The 20,040-nt window shown below is 49.7% G+C and overlaps 1 protein-coding gene across 1 annotated transcript; it reads left to right on the top strand.

The window, feature by feature from the left end:
- Positions 1-870: 870 nt before the first annotated feature.
- On the top strand, positions 871-19,395 carry LOC309527291 (uncharacterized protein). Its single transcript, XM_082213996.1, has 7 exons — positions 871-956; positions 3,924-4,436; positions 6,489-6,615; positions 7,936-8,018; positions 10,286-10,412; positions 12,424-17,211; positions 18,858-19,395. Exons 2-6 carry the CDS (start codon positions 4,026-4,028, stop codon positions 13,989-13,991), a joined length of 2,316 nt encoding a protein of 771 aa, XP_082070122.1. The 5' UTR covers positions 871-956; positions 3,924-4,025; the 3' UTR covers positions 13,992-17,211; positions 18,858-19,395.
- Positions 19,396-20,040: the final 645 nt, after the last annotated feature.

The raw sequence follows: 20,040 nt of genomic DNA on the forward strand, positions 1-20,040 counted from the left end.
AAGCAAGATAATTTCAGGGGTAATTCTTCAGCAGGAGCTGTCTGCAAAACAGGGGCTTCTGCGCTTCCCTTGCTGTTTGTCAAGGCTAGATCTACTCAGAGGAGACCCATTGCAATGAATCTGTCTGCAAAACAGAGGCTTCTGCGCTCCCCTTGCTGTTTGTCAAGGCTAGATCTACTCAGAGTAGACCCATTGCAATGAATCTGTCTGCAAAACAGAGGCTTCTGCGCTTCCCTTGCTGTTTGTCAAGGCTAGATCTACTCAGAGGAGACCCATTGCAATGAATCTGTCTGCAAAACAGGGGCTTCTGCGCTTCCCTTGCTGTTTGTCAAGGCTAGATCTACTCAGAGTAGACCCATTGCAATGAATCTGTCTGCAAAACAGGGGCTTCTGCGCTCCCCTTGCTGTTTGTCAAGGCTAGATCTACTCAGAGTAGACCCATTGCAATGAATCAAGTTTGCAGCCACGCTTACTCGAAAGTAAGCCCCGTTTAGTGTCGCGCGCGCACTAAGTTCCTTCTGCCTTGGGAGACAATGCAAGAGTGCGCTCCCCTTCGAATATTTATTTTGGACTGCAACTCCCATCAGCCCCTAGGCACCACGTGCCGGCTGGGAGCTGATGGGAGTTGTAGTCCAACCCCCCCCCCAACACAATCACGGAAGGGGATCAAACCCTTGTAAAGCCGACGGCGCTCTGTGGACTTTGCAGGGCTCCTGGCAACACTAAATCCGCGCGGGCTGCTGGAAGGCGCGTGCATTTGCGTGTCCAGCAACACCCTGCAGCAACGCAGCTGCCCCTCCAGGTTATAAAGGGTTAAAGCACTTTGCTTTTATTCCTAGAAAGGGCACTTACTGGGTGTGGGGGGGAGGGAGGAGGTGCCACTTCCTCCTACATTTGGAGAAAACCTGGGAGGAGTCTGGCGCCTGGAAGAGGAGAGTGGTGGTCCTTCCCCACTGGTAAGAATGGGATGGGGGGTGGGTGGGCGAGAAATCCTCCAGGCTGGCAAGGTGGGTGGGTTGCTGCCAACTCCCTGGGACCCTGGGTGCCCGAGCACCCACAATAAAATTCCCCATGAAAATTGCACCCACGATCGCGGGGCCAAGCTGGCCCTCCTGGAAGTGTTTTGTGGGTGCAATGGATCTGGGGGCGGGTGGCCTGTTTTGCACGCACACAAGGCCCCCCAGATTGCATCTGGCTTGCAAAAAGCGCCCTTCCCCACGGGGACAGGAGACTGGGGCTGGGAAAGCGCTTCCTAGGATCGACGCGTCTCCGCTTGAAGTTTGCTGCTTTGTTGTTGTCGTTTAGTCGTGTCCGACTCTTCGTGACCCCCTGGACCAGAGCACGCCAGGCACTCCTGTCTTCCACTGCCTCCCGCAGTTTGGTCAAACTCATGCTGGTAGCTTCGAGAACCTGCTCGACATCCGAAATAATCAGTCTCACACCAAGATGACTTGAAGAAAAAGCTTTGGCTTTTGCCGTGCAATGTTTATTGTGTCGCAGTGAAAATAATTCATCCTCTCTCCTCCAGCACAGCGCTTGTTCTGTGCCTCGTACCCAAAAGTAACAATCACAAGAATGTAACCTTGCCTTTGCCCACAGGCAAAGAGAGTGTTATGCTACGTGAGCCAATCATTTAGTTCACGCGCTCATCATGCTCTTAGCAATATGTCGTGCTGTAAAATCACTCTGCAATAATAAGAACTCTGCTCATGCTCTTATGTACAAGCAATCATTTTCCCACACTGGTAGCTTCGAGAACACCGTCCAACCATGTCGTCCTCTGTCCTCCCTTCTCCTGGTGCCCTCCATCTTTCCCCACACCAGGGTCTTTTCCAGGGAGTCTTCTCTTCTCATGACGTGGCCAAAGTACTGGAGCCTCAGCTTCACGATCTGTCCTTCCAGTGAGCACTCAGGGCTGATTTCCTTCAGAATGGAGAGGTTTGATCTTCTTGCAGTCCATGGGACTCTCAAGAGTCTCCTCCAGCACCATAATTCAAAAGCTTCAATTCTTCAGCGATCAGCCTTCTATATGGTCCAGCTCTCACTTCCATGTGCCACTACTGGGTTTGCTGCTTTGCCTGCATGCAAAAGTCACCCTCCCCAGTTCCAGCTTTTGGGCAAAATCTCAGCGGCAGAGCAAAAAAAAAAAAAAAGGCCTCCATGCAAAGGGATCAGGATTCAGTCCTTGTCTCATTTAAACCTGAATGAACTGCAAGGACGCTCCGGATCCGCAAAGCAAAGTCCTAGGTAGCGCTCAGCACTGAGTGCAAGGACTGGCAACAGCTCTCCAGGATTTCACTGATATTGTTTGTGAACTTGTGGGGGAGAATGCAGCAAGTTAAAAACAAAACAAAAAACCGAATGAGAAATATGCCCCCCCCCCGAAAATCAAAAATTTAAACTGTAAAGTGTCACAGCCAGGAAGGACGAGAGTACAAAAGTACAGCACAGCTCCAAAAGGATCACAAAGTTTTATGCATACAAAGGTTTTACTTAGAAATAATAAAGATTTATAAAAAACAAAAGTATTCTCCACCTGTGAGTTTGAAAGATTGGATACTGTCTTAAACGAGCCAGGCATTTTGCATATACTCTTGGCACAGAGTGACAGTCTTTCTATTTGTATAACAAATAAAATCATACCATATATGGGGAAAAACCTCATGTCATTTGAGCTCTGACTTTTAGATACTTTTAGTTTATGATATATTTTGATTTGAAAAAGGGCAATTTAGCAAAAGCTTGAATACCAGCCATTCAAATTGTTAATATTAAAGGGCTTCCAGAATTTTTAAATCTTTGTTTTTTTCTTTTGCCTTGTTATGTTGGCACATTTGTTTGTTAATAAATCCCTTTTTCCAAAAGCAAATGAAGAAAGCTTCATATCAGCCTGTGCCATCAATAAAAACAAAAGGTAAAGGTAAAGGTACCCCTGCCCGAAGGCCAGTCTTGTCAGACCCTAGGGTTGTGCGCTCATCTCACTCTAGAGGCCGGGAGCCGGCGCCATCCGCAGACACTTCCGGGTCACGTGGCCAGTGTGACATCGCTGCTCTGGTGAGCCTGAACCAGAGTAGCACACTGAACGCCGTTTACCTTCCCGCTATAAAGCGGTACCTATTTATCTACTTGCACTTTAAGGGTGCTTTTGAACTGCTAGGTGGGCAGGAGCTGGGACCAAACAACGGGAGCTCACCCCGCTGCGGGGATTCGAACCGCCGACCATACGATTGGCAAGTCCTAGACACTGTGGTTTTACCCACAGCGCCACCCGCGTCCCTATCAATAAAAATACAGTACAGTTAATAAAATGAACCCTTTCCAGGACTCAGCCAGTGTTTAGCTGCTGAGTCATACAGGATTTTTTCACCTAGATTTATTTATTTATTTTGTTAAATCCATTGGCGAGGTGATGAATGTTTCTTAGCAAGATAGAATCATAGAATCATAGAATCATAGAGATGGAAGAGACCACAAGGGCCATCGAGTCCAACCCCCTGCCAAGCAGGAAACACCATCAGAGCACTCCTGATATATGGTTGTCAAGACTCTGCTTAAAGACCTCCAAAGTAGGAGACTCCACCACACTCCTTGGCAGCAAATTCCACTGTCGAACAGCTCTCACTGTCAGGAAGTTCTTCCTAATGTTTAGGTGGAATCTTCTTTCTTGTAGTTTGGATCCATTGCTCCGTGTCCGCTTCTCTGGAGCAGCAGAAAACAACCTTTCTCCCTCCTCTATGTGACATCCTTTTATATATTTGAACATGGCTCTCATATCACCCCTTAACCTCCTCTTCTCCAGGCTAAACATGCCCAGCTCCCTTAGCCGTTCCTCATAAGGCATCGTTTCCAGGCCTTTGACCATTTTGGTGTTTTGATCGAAGCCTGCTCCTGATTCCCAATGTGTTGTTTTCTTTTATCTGCAGGAAAAAAGCCTTGTAGGACTGCAAGGAACATGTGATGTGTCCCAAGAACGACTCTTTGTGAAGTTTGAGGAGAGGGCTTCTGTGCCCAGTCCTGCAGTGGACATGCTTGGCCCAGTGGGGCAGAGATCAGGCAAAGGTTGTGATGCCGTCCAGGCTGGGAGTCCCAGGGAATTCTGGGAGAGAACAGTGCAGAAGATTCCGGGTAGGAAGGACACACTCGCCTCAGACTCTCAGTGCCAGCGGTTCAGGCGCTTCCGCTACCAGGAGGCCAAAGGACCCCGAGAGGTTTGCAGCCGACTCCACCATCTTTGCCGTCAGTGGCTGAAGCCAGAGAGACACACCAAGGCTCAGATCCTGGATTTAGTGATCCTGGAGCAGTTCCTGGCTGTCCTCCCCCCGGAGATGGAGAGCTGGGTGAGGGAATGTGGAGCGGAGACCAGTTCCCAGGCGGTGGCCCTGGCCGAAGGTTTCCTCCTGAGCCGGGCAGAGGACAGGAAGCAGGAAGACATGCAGGTGAGAGAGACAGTTTTCATCCTGGTCGTTTTTCAACAGGCACAGAAAGTGTTCAAAAGACATTGCATTTTGTGGAAGGGAAAGCCAAGTCTTCACATTGTGATTAGGGTAAAATTGTGCTCAAGACTCTTTTTATATATCAGTATATCGCCCCAAACTGGTTTGAAGGTCATGATACCGGTTTCATAATTTTTGACCTTACGATACGATAATCTTTATTGTCATTGTCCCATACAGAACAATGAAATTGAAAAAATCTACATCAGACATTCAAAAACCAACAAGCCTACTATCCCAGCCTAGTTAACCCTCTAAAAACTCTGATACCCCATAATTAAATACAATATACTCCCACAGAGACTGCCTTAAAAAAGGCAAAGGGACCCCTGACCATTAGGTCCAGTCATGGCCGACTCTGGGGTTGCGGCGTTCAACTCGCTTTACGAGCCGGCATACAGCTTCCGGGTCATGTGGTCAGCATGACTAAGCCGCTTCTGGCGAACCAGAGCAGCGCACGGAAACGCCGTTTACCTTCCCGCCAGAGCGGTACCCATTTATCTACTTGCACTTTGACGTGCTTTCGAACTGCTAGGTTGGCAGGAGCAGGGACTGAGCAATAGGAGCTCACCCCGTCGCGGGGATTCGAACCACTAACCTTCTGATCGGCAAGTCCTAGGCTCTGTGGTTTAACCCACAGCGCCACCTGCGTCCCCAGAGACTACCTTACACCACGTTTAAAACCAAAATCGCATTTGGATAGAAACTGTTTCTCAGGCAGCTAGTCCTGGTCTTTATAACCCTGTACCTTCTTCCAGAAGGCAGAAGCTGAAAGAGATCATTTCTGGGGTGCGCACTATCCTGCACTATCTCTGCAGCTTTCTTTTGACACCTCGCAACCTTATCCCGAATCATGGGGTGTGTGTGTGTGCAAAAATCACAATTCTGGGGGAAACCGTGAAGCTAGACAATGCTTCCAACCTAGTTCCATCCTCATTTCAGACGTGCTATATCAGAATATTGTGATGTTTCGCTGGTGATATATCGCAATGTTGAAAACGAGATGTCACCCAGCCCTAGTGGGTAGAGCATTGGGACCAGGGTTCAAATCCCCCCTCGCCCATGAAGCTCACTGGGTGACGTTGGGCCAGTCACTGCCTCTCAGTCTAACATACCTCAAAGGGCTGTTTGTGGGAATTAAATGGGGGTGGAGGCGAGCCAGGCATGCCATCTTGAGCTCTTTGAAGAAAGAGATGCAATAAATACGTAGTAACAACAATAATAGCAGCAAAAATATTAATAACAATAATATGGTACTGCTTTAAAATAGTACCATAATTTCTAGCAATGCAATAAGGTACATGGCCACACATCATTCTGTTATTCTGTGTGCCAACAATACTGGAGTTAGCAAAACATTTGCTGTGTGCCTGGTAAGGTAAAGGGACCCTGATCATTAGGTCCAGTCGTGGACGACTCTGGGATTGCAGCGCTCATTTCGCTTTATTGGCTGAGGGAGCCGGCGTCCAGCTTCCGGGTCATGTGGCCGGCATGACTAAGCCGCTTCTGACGAACCAGAGCAGCGCACGGAAACACCGTTTACCTTTCCACTGGAGCGGTACCTATTTATCTACTTGCACTTTGACATGCTTTCTAACTGCTAGGTTGGCAGGAGCAGGGACTGAGCAACAGGAGCTCACCCCGTCGCGGGGATTCGAACCGCCGACCTTCTGATCGCCAAGTCCTAGGCTCTGTGGTTTAACCCACAGTGCCACCCGTGTCCCAGTGTGTCTGGTAGCAAACCATATATTGTTGCTCTTACAGCTTGAAATCCTGTCAAAGGACCTCCTCTCTGTGAAAAAGCTCCTTGTTGGCTGGGTTTATGGTTCTATTGCAGGGGTCAGAAATCTTTGGCCCTCTAGATGTTGCTGAATTACATCTCCCATCAGCCCCAGCGAGGGTGGCTAATGGCCAGGGAAGATGAGATTCATTCAGCAATGTCCTGCAAGTGCTCTTAACTCATCTCCCTCTTCTTTGTCTGGGCTCCTGTCTCAGGTTCAAGGGACCATTGCGGAGGTGGACAATGAATCCCATGAATCAAGGGAGAATCTGCCGGTAACCTTCCAGACGGCGCTATCTGGGAAATTTTTGCCGGATAATCAAACTCGGGACACGTCACTGGGTAAGGAAGGATTTTGAAAATCTGTTGCTGTACTTTGCCTTATCTCATTATGTGTTGTACATCCCTCACAGAGAGATATAGCTCAGTTGGTATTATTATTATTATTTTATTACCGTATTTTTCGCTCCATAGGGCGAACCGGACCATAGGGCACACCTAGTTTTTAGGGGGGGAAATAAAGGGGGGGGGAAATTATCCCCCCCCAACCCCAGCCCCCAGAACAGGCAGCTATCCGCAAGCCTTCCGAGCGCAGCGGGAACTCCCGCCGCACTCAGAAGGCTTGCGGATGGCTGCCTGAAGCCTGGAGAGCAAGAGGGGTCGGTGCACATCAACCCCTCTCACTCTCCAGGCTTCATGAAAGCCTGCATTCGCTCCATAGGATGCGCACACATTTCCCCTTCATTTTTGGAGGGGAAAAAGTGTGTCCTATAGAGCGAAAAATACGGTAGTTAAATTTGAGTATCGCCCTAGATCTTTGGGTGGTAGAGCATGAGTAAGATCTCAAGAGACCTCTGTTCGAGCACCACATTGGACAAAAAATGCTTGGCCTTCTAACTTTACAGTTGTATGTTAAGCATTCTTTACTTTTAGGTTACAATTCCCAATTCTGCAGGGGAAGGGCCTTCTGTTAAATAAATCCTCTTTATCACACCCCCTTTATCATTTTGGTTGCCCTTTTCTGAACTGCTATCAGGAAATGTTTCATTATATACCTTTAAAGGTAAAGGTAAAGGTACCCCTGCCCGAGTGGGCCAGTCTTGACAGACTCTGGGGTTTGTGCGCCCATCTCACATCTATAGGCCGGGGGCCAGCGCTGTCCGGAGACACTTCCGGGTCACGTGGCCAGCGTGACAAAGCTGCATCTGGCGAGCCAGAGCCGCACACGGAACGCCGTTTACCTTCCCGCTGGTAAGCGGTACCTATTTATCTACTTGCCCCCAGGGGTGCTTTCGAACTGCTAGGTTGGCAGGCGCTGGGACCGAGCAGCGGGAGCACACCCCGCCGCGGGGATTCGAAAAAAACGTTTCTTTTCAACTGGGCCTTTGGTTGATCTGATTTACGTCCTATGCCCTTTTAAAATGTTTTTTTTTTGGGGGTTGTTGTTTTATTTTCATTAGGCATTTTGTGGTTTTATATCTTGATTTTGTTCTGTGAACTGCATTGAGACCCCTGGGTATAGGGCAGTATATAAATTCAAATAATAATAATAATAATAATAATAATAATGTTGCCCTCAACTGAAAAAGAGGTTTCCCACACTGACTTTAAATGCTGGGTTTTCATTCCACCCCCCCCCAACACTCTTGTTTCCCCCAACAGGAAATGGAATAACATCGCAGAAGCTCCCTGCGACATCACCTTTTCACAGCGGAGCAGAAATAGACCCTGAGCAACCGACTGAGGTAGGAAAAGGAGATCATTGGCAACTATGTGGTGGGGCTTAGAGCAACCAATCTGTTCCTCTTCTGAGGGAACTCTGGAAATTGTAGGCGTGTGAAGAAAAGTGGGAGTCTCTTAACAACGCTAAGCAGTCTTAGCAGACTACAATTCCAGGAATGCTTTGGGGGAAGCTGTGTTGTGGATGAGGCCTGACTGGCTGTGGCCTTCCAGGGTTTAAATAATAATAATAATAATAATAATAATAATAATAATAATAATAATAATTTATTATTATTTTTACCCCGCCCATCTGGCTGGGTTTCCCCAGCCACTCTGAGTGGCTTCCATAGAATCCAAAAATACAGTAAAATATCACAGATTAAAAACTTCTGAATGTCAGGAGTTATTTATTGCTTTGACATTTGATGGGAGGGCGTTCCACAGGGCGGGTGCCACTACCAAGAAGGCCCTCTGTCTGGTTTCCTGTAGCCTCACTTCTCGCAATGAGGGAACCGCCAGAAGACCCTCGGCGCTGGATCTCAGTGTCCGGGCAGAATGATGGGGGTGGAGGCGCTCCTTCAGATATACAGGACCGAGGCCGTTTAGGGCTTTAAAGGTCAACACCAGCACTTTGAATTGTGCTCGGAAACGTACTGGGAGCCAGTGTAGGTCTTTCAAGACCGGTGTTATGTGGTCTCGGCGGCCGCCCCCAGTCACCAGTCTAGCTGCTGCATTCTGGATTACCGTACTTTTCTCTCTATAACACGCAGATTTTTTCTCCTAAAAAGTAAGGGGAAATCTCTGTGTGTGTTATTGTGCGAATGTGTGGTCCCTGGAGCCGACTGGCCCGAGTGCATCACAGGGTCGTCTTCGTTGTGGTCAGCAGAAGCCAGGGAAGTGCTTGCTAGGAGGTTTGGCCACTCTGATCGCTTTTGCCTTGCTTTCCTCCCTCCCGTTAAACCCCTCTCCCGCATTCTTAGCCAGCTGCTTCTCCGCACACCCCTCTCGGTGCTCCTTGTCCCTTCTGTGTTTTTCCTTCCCTCCCCACTTAAAACGTGGTTACAAAGCACGGATCCACATGGATCCTCAGGATCTTTGCATTGGGTCACCCCAAATTCACCATCAAATCACATAGCATGTCCATGGCTACAGTCTGCACCAAACAAATCACGCACCCACTGTTGCCTGGGGCCACAATGGTGCAAAAACGTGGTTACAAAGCATGGATCCACAGGGATTCTCAGGATTTTTGCATTGGGTCACCCCAAATTCACCATCAGATCACATGTCTGTGGCCACAGCATGAGGCACAAAAATGATCATCCACTGTTTCATTCAGAATCCCCCCCTTGTTTTCCTCCTCTAAAAACGATGTGCATGTTATGGTCAGGTGCGTGTTATAGAGCGAATAATATGGTAGTTGTAGTTTCTGAGTCACCTTCAAAGGTAGCCCCATGTAGAGCGCATTGCAGTAGTCCAAGCGGGAGATAACTAGAGCATGCACCACTCTGGCGAGACAGTCCGCGGGCAGGTAGGGTCTCAGCCTGCGTACCAGGTGGAGTTGGTAGACAGCTGCCCCGGATACAGAATTGACCTGCGCCTCCATGGACAGCTGTGAGTCCAAAATGACTCCCAGGCTGCGCACCTGGTCCTTCAGGGGCACAGTTACCCTATTCAGGACCAGGGAGTCCTCCACACCAGCCCACCCCCCTGTCCCCCCAAAACAGTACTTCTGTCTTGTCAGGATTCAACTTCAGTCCATTAGCCACCATCCATCTCCCCCAACCCTGCCTGGAGATTCTGGGGTTCGAACCCGGAAGCTTCCGCACACCATGCAGAAACTCTACCATTGAGCTATGGAGGAGGATTTACACATCCCTTAGGTAAAGGTAAAGGGACCCCTGACCATTAGGTCCAGTTGTGGCCGACTCTGGGGTTGCGGCGCTCATCTCACTTTATTGGCCGAGGGAGCCGGCGTACAGCTTCCAGGTCATGTGGCCAGCATGACTAAGCCGCTTCTGGCGAAACAGAGCAGCGCACGGAAACGCCGTTTACCTTCCCGCCCGAGTGGTACCTATTTATCTACTTGCACTTTGATGTGCTTTCGAACTGCTAGGTTGGCAGGAGCAGGGACCGAGCAACGGGAGCTCACCCCGTCACGGGGATTCGAACCGCCGACCTTCTGATCATCAAGTCCTAGGCTCTGTGGTTTAACCCACAGCACCACCCACGTTCCTACACATCCCTTAGTTCTCAGTTAATGTGAGATGTTTTCTTCCTCTTCCTCTAGGTTCTAGTGTCCTTTGAGGAGGTGGCTGTGTATTTCACCAACGATGAGTGGGCTTTGCTGGATTCGAGCCAGAAAGCCCTGCATAGGGAAGTCATGCTGGAGAATTCCCGGAGCGTGGCCTCACTCGGTAAGGACCCTTCTTTCGTTTTACGAACCTGAGTAGAGCCTGGCTGGTGGACCCAGCCAACTCCGAGGTACTTCTGGTGGTTCCCTCACTGCAAGATGTGAAGCTACAGGGTATCAGGCAGAGGGCCTTCTTGGTAGTGGTGCCCGCCCTGTGGAACGCCCTCCCATCAGATGTCAAAGAGATGAACTACATAACTTTTAGAAGACATCTGAAGGCAGCCCTGTCTCAGTGTGCTGGGCCCAGGGGTAACCCGTGAAGCGCGGTCCAGAACCAGTCCAGAATCTGAAGGTTCCACTAGGAGTCAGTCAGACAGGGCCAAGGCAGGACATGAGGCAGGAAACCAGGCAAGGACAGGTACAGGATATCAGGGAGGATCTGGCATACAGCAATGTTGCTCCCAAAACCTGGGGCGGGGGCTGACAGCCTTTTATCTTTGTCGGGGTAATGGCTGGTCCTGGTCCTCTGGCGACTTACCTCCCTGTTTCGCCCAAAGGCAAGCACTCCTCCTGTGAGTACTCAGGTCTCTCCTTCTCTCAGACCTTAGTCTCTGCAGCTCGGGAGATGTCAGTGGGTTACTAGACCCAGGGGCCGCCTCAGTCTCCCCTGACCCAACCGGTAGTGGAGAAGCTGTAAGCCTAGCTGAAGGCAACGAGGTAATCCCTGCATCTGGAGCCAGGGCAAGCTCAGGCCCCTGACTTGGCCCAACTAGTGTTTGTTGCAGGGGAACTTGTGCAGACTAGGAACTCTTCAGGGTCAGGTCCCAGACTTGGTTCAGATGATGCCTGAGGCAAAGGATCTGGTGCAGACTGAGACTCCTCTGGTTCTGAGTCCGAGTCCCAGGCTATCACAATCAGGAAGTTTTTAATGTTTTATGTTTTGCTGTGTTTTTATATATGCTGTAATCTGCCCAGAGTGTCTGGGGAAACCCAGTCCGATGGGCAGCATAGAAATTATTATTATTATTATTATTATTATTATTATTATTAGTCTACTCCAGCATCCTGTTGTCACAGGTGCCAAACAGATGCCCCAAATAGTAAGCCCACAACAACTCTCTCCCTACTTGTGATTCCCAACAACCGGTATTCAAAAGTATTTACTTCCTCTGGAGGTAGAACATAGCCATTGTTGTCAGTAATCATCATGACTAGTTGCTGTTGATAGCCCATGAATTTGTACAATCCCCTTTTGAAGCCATCCACTTCTGTGGACACCGGTAGCCCCTGGGGAAGTGAGATCCATAGTTTGACTATGTGCTCTGTGAAGAAGTTATTTGAGTTATCTGTCCAGAATCTTCCAACATTGGACTCCCTCGGGAGATTTTGGACTCTCCTTCCTTGGAGGTTTTTAAGCAGAGGGTGGATGACCATCTGCCATGGAGCTGAGATTCCTGCACTAGATGGCTCTGGGGGTCTCTTCCAACTCTACAATTCCATGAATGATTATCAGAGCTCCAAGCCTTCCCTTAAAAATAAAGTACAGTGAGGGGGAAAAAGGATTTGATCCCCTGCTAAATTTGCCCGTTTGCCCTCTGACAAAGAAATGACCAGGCCATAATTTTAATGGTAGGTTTATTGTAGCTGTGAGAGACAGACTAACAACAGGACCATTACAATTATGGACTGGTCATTTCTTCATCAGAGGGCAAACGGGCAAATTTAGCAGGGGATCAAATACTTTCCCCTCTCACTGTAAGATTCCAGTCCTCATGCTTCTAAATCTCGTGTAGGGAACCTTTGGCCCTCTGGCTGTAGCTGAACTACAACTCCCATCAGGCCTAGCAAGCATGACCAATGGCCAGGAGTAATGGGAATTGTAGATCAGCAACATTGGAGGACTTCAGGCTCCCCATCTCTGGTTTAGAGTATTAGATTAGCTTTAATTCAGCTGGGTGAGGGTGTCTGTGTGAAGCAGCGCCACACATGTATTCTCCACAACAATGCATTGGATGCCACCCATAATCAAAAGCTTATTTTCTTTCTGGTGTCGTTAATGGATTTCTCTCTTCCAGTTGAAGGGTGGGATAATAAGGATGACGACGAACTCTGTGCAGCACCATCGGAGAGAAACAAGCTTCAAGACGTGGATGAGAACTTCAGAGATCAAGAAGGACCAAATAAGCAGGAAGAGAACCAAACCAGGAAGTGGGGGAATAAATCTTTGCCCGGGCAGAACTTTGATGAAATTCCAATTCAGCAGCAGAGACGAAAAGGAAAGAAAAAGAATGTCTGCTCGCTGTGTGGGAAAGTCTTCAGCCGCAAATCACACTTCAACGTCCACATGAGGATCCACACAGGCCAGAAGCAGCATAAGTGTTTGGACTGCGGAAAGAGCTTCCGGCAGAGAGCGCACCTCACCTCCCACCAAAGAATCCACACGGGAGAGAGGCCTTATAAATGCTTGCAGTGCGGGAAGAGCTTCAGGGAGCGTGCACACTTCACCGTACATCAGAGAATCCACACAGGGGAAAAACCCTACCAGTGTTCGGAGTGCGGAAAGAAGTTCACTAGGAGCACAAACCTCGCTTCCCACCTGAGAAAACACACGGGGGAGAAACCCTATAAATGCCCGGAGTGCGGAAAGAGCTTCAGGCAGCTTGCGTACCTTACTTCACACCAGAGAATCCACACCGGAGAAAAACCGTATCAGTGTTCGGTGTGCGGAAAGAGCTTCAACAGGAACACAAACCTTACCGCCCATCTGAGAAAACACACGGGAGAGAAACCCTATAAGTGCGCCGTATGCAGTAGGAGCTTTTGTGACAAATCAGGCTTCAATATACACCAGTTGATTCATTCAAAGGATAAGCCGCATAAATGTTTGGTGTGTGGACGAAGCTTTATTCGGCGTTCGCAGCTTACTTCCCATGAAGGAATCCATACGGGGGAGAAGCCGTATAAATGCTTGGTGTGTGGAAAGAGCTTCCACCGGAGCTCCAACCTTACTTCCCATCAGAGAATCCACGTGGGAGAGAAACCGTATAACTGCTCAGAATGTAGCAAGAGTTTTTACGACAGATCGCGCCTCCTTATTCACCAAAGGACTCACACGGGCGAAAAACCGTATAAATGCCCGGAGTGTGGAAAGAACTTCAAGTGGCATGCAAACCTTGCTTCTCATCAAAGGACACACGGAGGAGAAAAGCCCTATAACTGTGTGGAGTGTAGCAAGAGCTTTTATGACCACTCCCACCTTCTTACACACCAAAGAATCCACACGGGAGAGAAACCTTATCAGTGCTCGGTGTGTGGAAAGAGCTTCAGCCAGAGCTCAAGCCTTACTTCTCACCTGAGAGTCCACACAGAAGAGAAACCCTATCAGTGCACGGAGTGCGGAAAGAACTACACCCAAAGAAGAAACCTGATCAGACATCAGAAAATCCACTCGGGAGAAAAAACATACCAATGCCTGGAATGTGGAAAGAGCTTTTATGATAAGTGTATGCTTAAGAGACACCAAAGAACTCACAGAGGGGGCAGTGAACCCATCATGTCTTGGAGTGTTGAAATGGCTTCCGATGGAGAACCGATTTTACTTCCCCTTGGTGGATTCACACCAGAAAAGCAGTATGTGATTTGAGACTGAAGTAACCAATCCAACCTTAGGAGCACTAGAGAATTCATATTGGACAGAGGCTTTCCCCTCCCTTCCCTGATAAATACTTGGGGTATTCTGTCACTGTTAGCTATATCGACGCACAATTATTGTTAAACTTTAATGCAGCTCTTATTATTATTATTATTCATTTCTAAGCCGCTTTATAGTTTTAAGAAAAAAAATCAAAGTGGTTTACCACACATTAAAATATCAAATTATTAAAAAACCAAGAATAAAACATTACTGAAGATATTTATACAGTGGTACCTCGGGTTAAGAACTTAATTCGTTCTGGAGGTCCGTTCTTAACCTGACACTGTTCTTAACCTGAGGTACCACTTTAGCTTCTGCTGCGCAATTTCTGTTCTCATCCTGAAGCAAAGTTCCTAACCCAAGGTACTATTTCTGGGTTAGCGGAGTCTGTAACCTGAAGCGTCTGTAACCTGAGGTACCACTGTACATTCAAAGCAACATAATTAACAGGAATATTTAAAAAATCAAAATGGAGCATTACAAAGGAGGTCAACTACAGAATGCACATTGAACACAGTAAAGTCTGAGAGCAGGGTCCGTATTTTGTGACTTTGCAGTTGTAACCTCTCATATCAAGCAGGGTGCTTATCCCTCGCACCCATGGCTCAATAGCAGGAGGATGCAAGTAAGGAGGACCAGGGAAAGAAAGTACCTTCCAATTGTGGGCTGTGGAAGAAAATTCCCTTTGGAGGTTCATCATGGAGGCTCAAACCAGATTCCCATTTAGTCAGACTTCTATTCAGCAATGCATTACTGGGCAGAGCCCAAAGAATCTGTGAGAGCAAATCCATTAGCATACAGAAAAAAACACATGTGAAAAACACCGTTCCATATTCTCCGCAACAACCTTCTGCCACCCCACGATCTCTCATCCAACCATAGTCCTTGAAAACACAGTTACTCAACCCAAACTTTTTTTTGCTGTACATGTGGACCCATCCTTGCACCTTATCTGAATCAGCTTTCCACTCCCATCAGTCAATTGGACTGGCTCTTAACAGCTTTGTGGCCAGGCCAGGCCATTATGTGGCTATGCTGGCCTGACAGATAATTGGCTTTGCAGAATTCTACCTCGGTATTACCTCCCCGACTCTATTGCCCTTTCCTACCACCCTCACATTGGGACACTGGTGGCGCTGTGGTCTAAACCACAGAACCTAGGGCTTGCTGATCAGCAGGTCGGCGGTTTGAATCCCCGCGACAGGGTGAGCTCCCGTTCAGTCCCCGCTGCTGCCCGCCTAGCAGTTCGAAAGCACGTCAAAGTGCAAGTAGATAAATAGGTACTGCTCTGGTGGGAAGGTAAACGGCAATTATGTGCGCTGCTCTGGTTTGCCAGAAGCGGGTTAGTCATGCTGGCCACATGACCAGTCTGCGGACAAACGTCGGCTCCCTTGGCCTATGGAGCAAGATGAGCACCGCAACCCCAGAGTCGTCTGCGATGACCTAATGGTCAGGGGTACCTTTACCTTCACCTTCACCTTCACCTTACCACCCTCACAGCCGCCACATCCTCACAGTGAGAGGTGAAGCTCAGCACTACTATGTGACCCATTTCCCAGTTCCACAAGGAGGGTGTGGGACACATTTAATAGGTTTATGCTCTGGGTAGGGGGGCTGCCAACAGAGGAGTCCATATTGTGTAGGCAGAGAAAAAGCAGTCCATCCTCCTATTTCAGTTTTTCTGCATTAATTGTTCTATGTAGAGTCCTCATGCAGCACATAACAGGGGAATGAAACTTCATGCTTTGCAGGGCTGAGAATTAAGCATAGGGAGAGGAGGTTCTGTGTATGGGCAAAAGTTTCCTGTAATGCCAACAGTGCAATCCTAGCATCTCTGCTCAGAATTCCCATTCAGCTTAGTGGGGCCTCCTCCCAAGTAAGTGGCTATTGGATTGCAGCCCAAAAGGGTTGGGAGGGAGTTGCTTTAGGCAAAGCTACTCACTGCAATTATCAAACGTGAAAGTGAAAAGAGACTGAAGGATCATCAGGTGTTCCGGTGTCTGCGGATGACCCTTCTGCATGAACCTGGCGTTCCATTCCTCTAAGATCTTCTGATGGGACTGTCACTGCTTGCGATAGAATTGTCAAGTCGTTGAGTTGGAAGGGACCTTGAGGATCATGTAGTCCAAACTTCTGCAACACAGGAATATGCATCTGAGGAGCTTGTTAGGCGCCGAAGTCCGCAGGTCTTTGAAACACAAATAAGCTATGTTTATCGGCACTTGATATTCCTAATAAGTGGATTTATTCAGCAGTTGTTTCCACCAGGGTAATGGAGAGATGAAACTACATGGCTCTCCTGAGAGTCTAATTATGGTTGCCTGAACTTACTGTTCCCCTTTTCCCTCCCAGTCCACTTTTGTGTTGTGTCTCTTTGATTGTGAGCTGAGGGCAGGATCTGTCTTCTCCTTGATATTTGTGAGTCAATCTTGGGAGCTTACTTGTGGAGCAGGATTAAAATGCCAATAATGATTAAGCATGCATATATGTATATATATATATAGATAAACCTCTCTTTTCAACTTTTTCCAAAAAAAATTTGAGGGGACACAATAAAGTTTTGAAAACCTTTCTGCTGCCCTACTCTGTCTAACATGTTGAGCGTTCTTTTTAGGTTGCATTGCCCATTACTGCTGGGGAAAGACCTTTTGTGGGAGAAATCCAGACGGGAGACAGCGGTCCTCTCCCCACACATGCAGAAGTATAAATAGCAAGGGGGGCGGTGGATAAGTGCTAATCTCCCTTTCCTGGGCAAGGTTCTGGTGCGAGAAGATCCAGGCTATTTTGGAAGAAACTGATTTTCTGGATCCATTTCAATTGGGGTTTAGGCCCGGTTTTGACACAGAAACTGCTTTGGTCGCCCTATATGATGACCTCTTGTCAAGAGAAAGACAAGGGAAATATGTCCCCGTTGATTCTTCTTGACCTCTGAGCGGCTTTTGATACCATCAACCATGGTATCCTTCTGGAGTGACTTTCTGAACTAGGGGTGGGGGGCACCACTCATGAGGTCGTCTCCTGGCCTGTAATAATTCAACGGATCGGATTCCATATTTAGGTTCAATGGGCATTTAGCTTTCAGCATCCTACTGGCTCCATGGGCCATTAGAAGCACAAATAGCAGCAGCAGCAGCAGCAATATCCTGGCTATGCCTGCAAGAGTGATACGGTGGTGCCCCGCTAGACCAGTGTTTCCCAACCACTGTTCCGCGGCACACTAGTGTGCCGCGAGATGTTGCCTGGTGTGCCGCGGGAAAAATTAAAAAATTTGAAAGATTTTTTTTTTAAAGTCAAATTTTCGATTGGGGCGCCGTCACTAGATGACCCCTGGGGTTCCCTCCCTCCCTCCCGCTCTGCGCCTCCCTCCTCCTCCGGGGAGGCCCTTCCTGGCTCTCGGCCAAGGCTTGGCGGCTGCCACTCACTCGCTCGCCCACCCGTCCCTCCATCCCTGCACCCGGCCTCTCCCCCTCCGTCCCCGGCGCGGGGGCTGCTGGGATCCGTAGTCCCCTCGCCCTTGGGCTCCGCGCCCGCGCGGGGTGCACAAACTACGTTTCCCAGCGTGGCCTGGCGGGCCGGGCGTTTTGTTTGAAGCGCTCTTCTCCCGGCCATGGAATGAGCGCGGCGGCGGCGGCCGGGCGGGCAGGGGCTCTTCCGCGCAGACCCCGCGCAGCCTGCCTGCGCCCCCGCGGAGATCGGGCGGCAGGATGGAGCCTTGGCGTGCGTGCAAGGCAATGCATACGTGCAGGCGTTGCATGGAGTGCAGTGCAATGCAATGGCAACGCGGCGCCCTGCATGCATGCATGCAACTTCCACCGGCGCTCCGGACTTGGCAGGTGAGGGGGGTCCCCAGTGGGCGGCAGAGAGAGCCGGGAGGGCGAAGGGGAGCTGGGGGGAGCAGCGCTGCTCCCCGAGCCGAGCCCGGGGGGAAACTTCGGCGGCGTTGCGCCGGTTGTTGGAAGCGGAGGCTGGCAGGGGCCCCTCACCTGCAAAACCTGGTCGCCTCTCATATATTTCGTGCATTGCATTCATCGCCCGCTTTCTCCTCCAAGGAGCTCCCGGGGGCGCGCGTGGTTCTCCCCATGTTATCCTCGCAACAACAGCCCTCTGAGGTGGGTCAGGCGAGTGGCCCAAGGGAGCACCCAGGGATTGTCCTGGCCAGGTGGGGTGATTTGAACCCTGCTCTCTGCCCGGTCTTCGTCCTCATTTAGCCCCCACATGTGCATGACTGTGCATGACTGAGGTTTCCCCCCCCTCGTTTTGGCTATGGTGTGAGTCTGTGCTGTTAATTAATGGGGTTCTGCCTTCGGAGAAGATGAGCCAGCCCTCAAGGAGGTGATTATGTAATTTGCTAGCAATTCATGTCCCTCCCGGCGTGACGCTGCGCGCTGACGTCACGGGGCTGTAATGGTGGTGTGCCTCGAGATTTTTTTCATGAAACAAGTGTGCCTTTGCCCCAAAAAGGTTGGGAAACACTGCGCTAGACGAATGCCTCGCAAGACGGAAAACTCGCTAGACGAAAGAGTTTTCCGTTTTTGAGGTGCTTCGCAAAACGAATTTCCTATGGGCTTGCTTCGCAAGACGACAATGTCTTGCGAGTTCCTGCGGGTTTTTTTCCTTTCCCCCCCTTTTTCTAAGCCGCTTATCAGCTGATCAGATCAGCAGATAAGCTGCTAAAAGCCGCTAATAGCGCTAATAGCGCTAATCCGCTAATCCGTCAATGGGCTTGCTTCGCAAGACGAAAAAACCACTAGACAAGAGAATCACAGAACGGATTCTTTTCGTCTTGCGAGGCACCACTGTACACTCTTGTGACAGCAGTCACATTAGAAGCCCCGCTGGACCTTTGCAGTAGCTTCAGAAGCAAAGGTAGAAAAAGGAAACCTCCCACAGAAATGAACCCTGCCATCCCCAAATCTCTCAGGTCAGCTTGCAGGGCGACAGTCAGTTAGGTTACCCTAAAAACTCTTTGTGAATTCCCCCCCACCCCCCAACCAGGCCTCAAAACCTCAAGCACTTTTCAAACTGCACTTTTCGTTTTCTCTAAGGCTGAAAAAGCTTTTATCTAAGCATCTTTCTATGCAACAAAGGTAGCTGAATTAAAACAATGCCTTCGCTCTCTGGCTAGCTGACCTTGGCAATAGCACATTTAGCTTATTGCAAACTCTCTTCCGGGAACAGAGCCAGGGAACAAGAGAAACATTTGTATGTAAACCTATGAAGGGGGAGAGGAAAAAAAGGGGGATAAAAACCTGCCTGTAAAATGTTTTCGGCGGCCTGTCTTTTGTGAATTCAATTACGCAGGTGCCTCTGCCCCCCCCCCCATGGCAGAATAAAGCTCTTTCTCTGGATTTAACCCCCTTGGTGTCGTTTGACTCTTTTGTCTCTACCCATGGTGAAAGGGCCTAGAAAGGCTACAGTGGCGTAGCGTGGGTTCTCGGCACCCGGGGCAAGGCAAGTAATTTGCGCCCCCTAACCCGTGGATTTTAGCACTCGAGTCTCTTCCGCCCCCCCAGATGTTGCGCCAGGTGCAGCAGGCCCCCCTGCACCCCCCACGCTACGCCACTGCTCCCACCACAAGTCTTCAGGACAGCCATCCGAAGGCTGGGGTGGGGAGAAGGTCTCTCCGCCCCACCGCCAGGCTTCGGAGCAGCCATCCAAAGGCTGGAGCGGGGAGAAGGTCTCTCCGCCCCACTGCCAGGCTTCGGAGCAGCCTTCTGAAGCCTGGCGGCGGGAGGAGGTCTCTCCGCCCCACCGCCAGGCTTCGGAGCAGCCTTCTGAAGCCTGGCGGCGGGAGGAGGTCTCTCCGCCCCACCGCCAGGCTTCGGAGCAGCCATCCAAAGGCTGGAGCGGGGAGAAGGTCTCTCCGCCCCACTGCCAGGCTTCGGAGCAGCCATCCAAAGGCTGGAGCAGGGAGGAGGTCTCTCCGCCCCACCGCCAAGCTTCGGAGGAGGTCCGAGGACAGTGGGGTTCCTGCTTCCTCGAGGAGGGCCGGCCAAAC

Source organism: Podarcis vaucheri (assembly GCF_965113315.1).
Source record: "Podarcis vaucheri genome assembly, chromosome: 2".
Taxonomy (NCBI): domain Eukaryota; kingdom Metazoa; phylum Chordata; class Lepidosauria; order Squamata; family Lacertidae; genus Podarcis; species Podarcis vaucheri.

What these genes read in the sequence shown, in the direction of transcription:
- LOC309527291 (XM_082213996.1), top strand. Translation starts at nt 4,026, where the DNA reads ATGCTTGGCCCAGTGGGGCAGAGATCAGGCAAAGGTTGTGATGCCGTC. An exon ending in AACTCGGGACACGTCACTGG is followed by an intron (nt 6,616 to 7,935) that starts GTAAGGAAGGAT and finishes TTCCCCCAACAG; the next exon opens with GAAATGGAATAACATCGCAG. An exon ending in ACCCTGAGCAACCGACTGAG is followed by an intron (nt 8,019 to 10,285) that starts GTAGGAAAAGGA and finishes CTCTTCCTCTAG; the next exon opens with GTTCTAGTGTCCTTTGAGGA.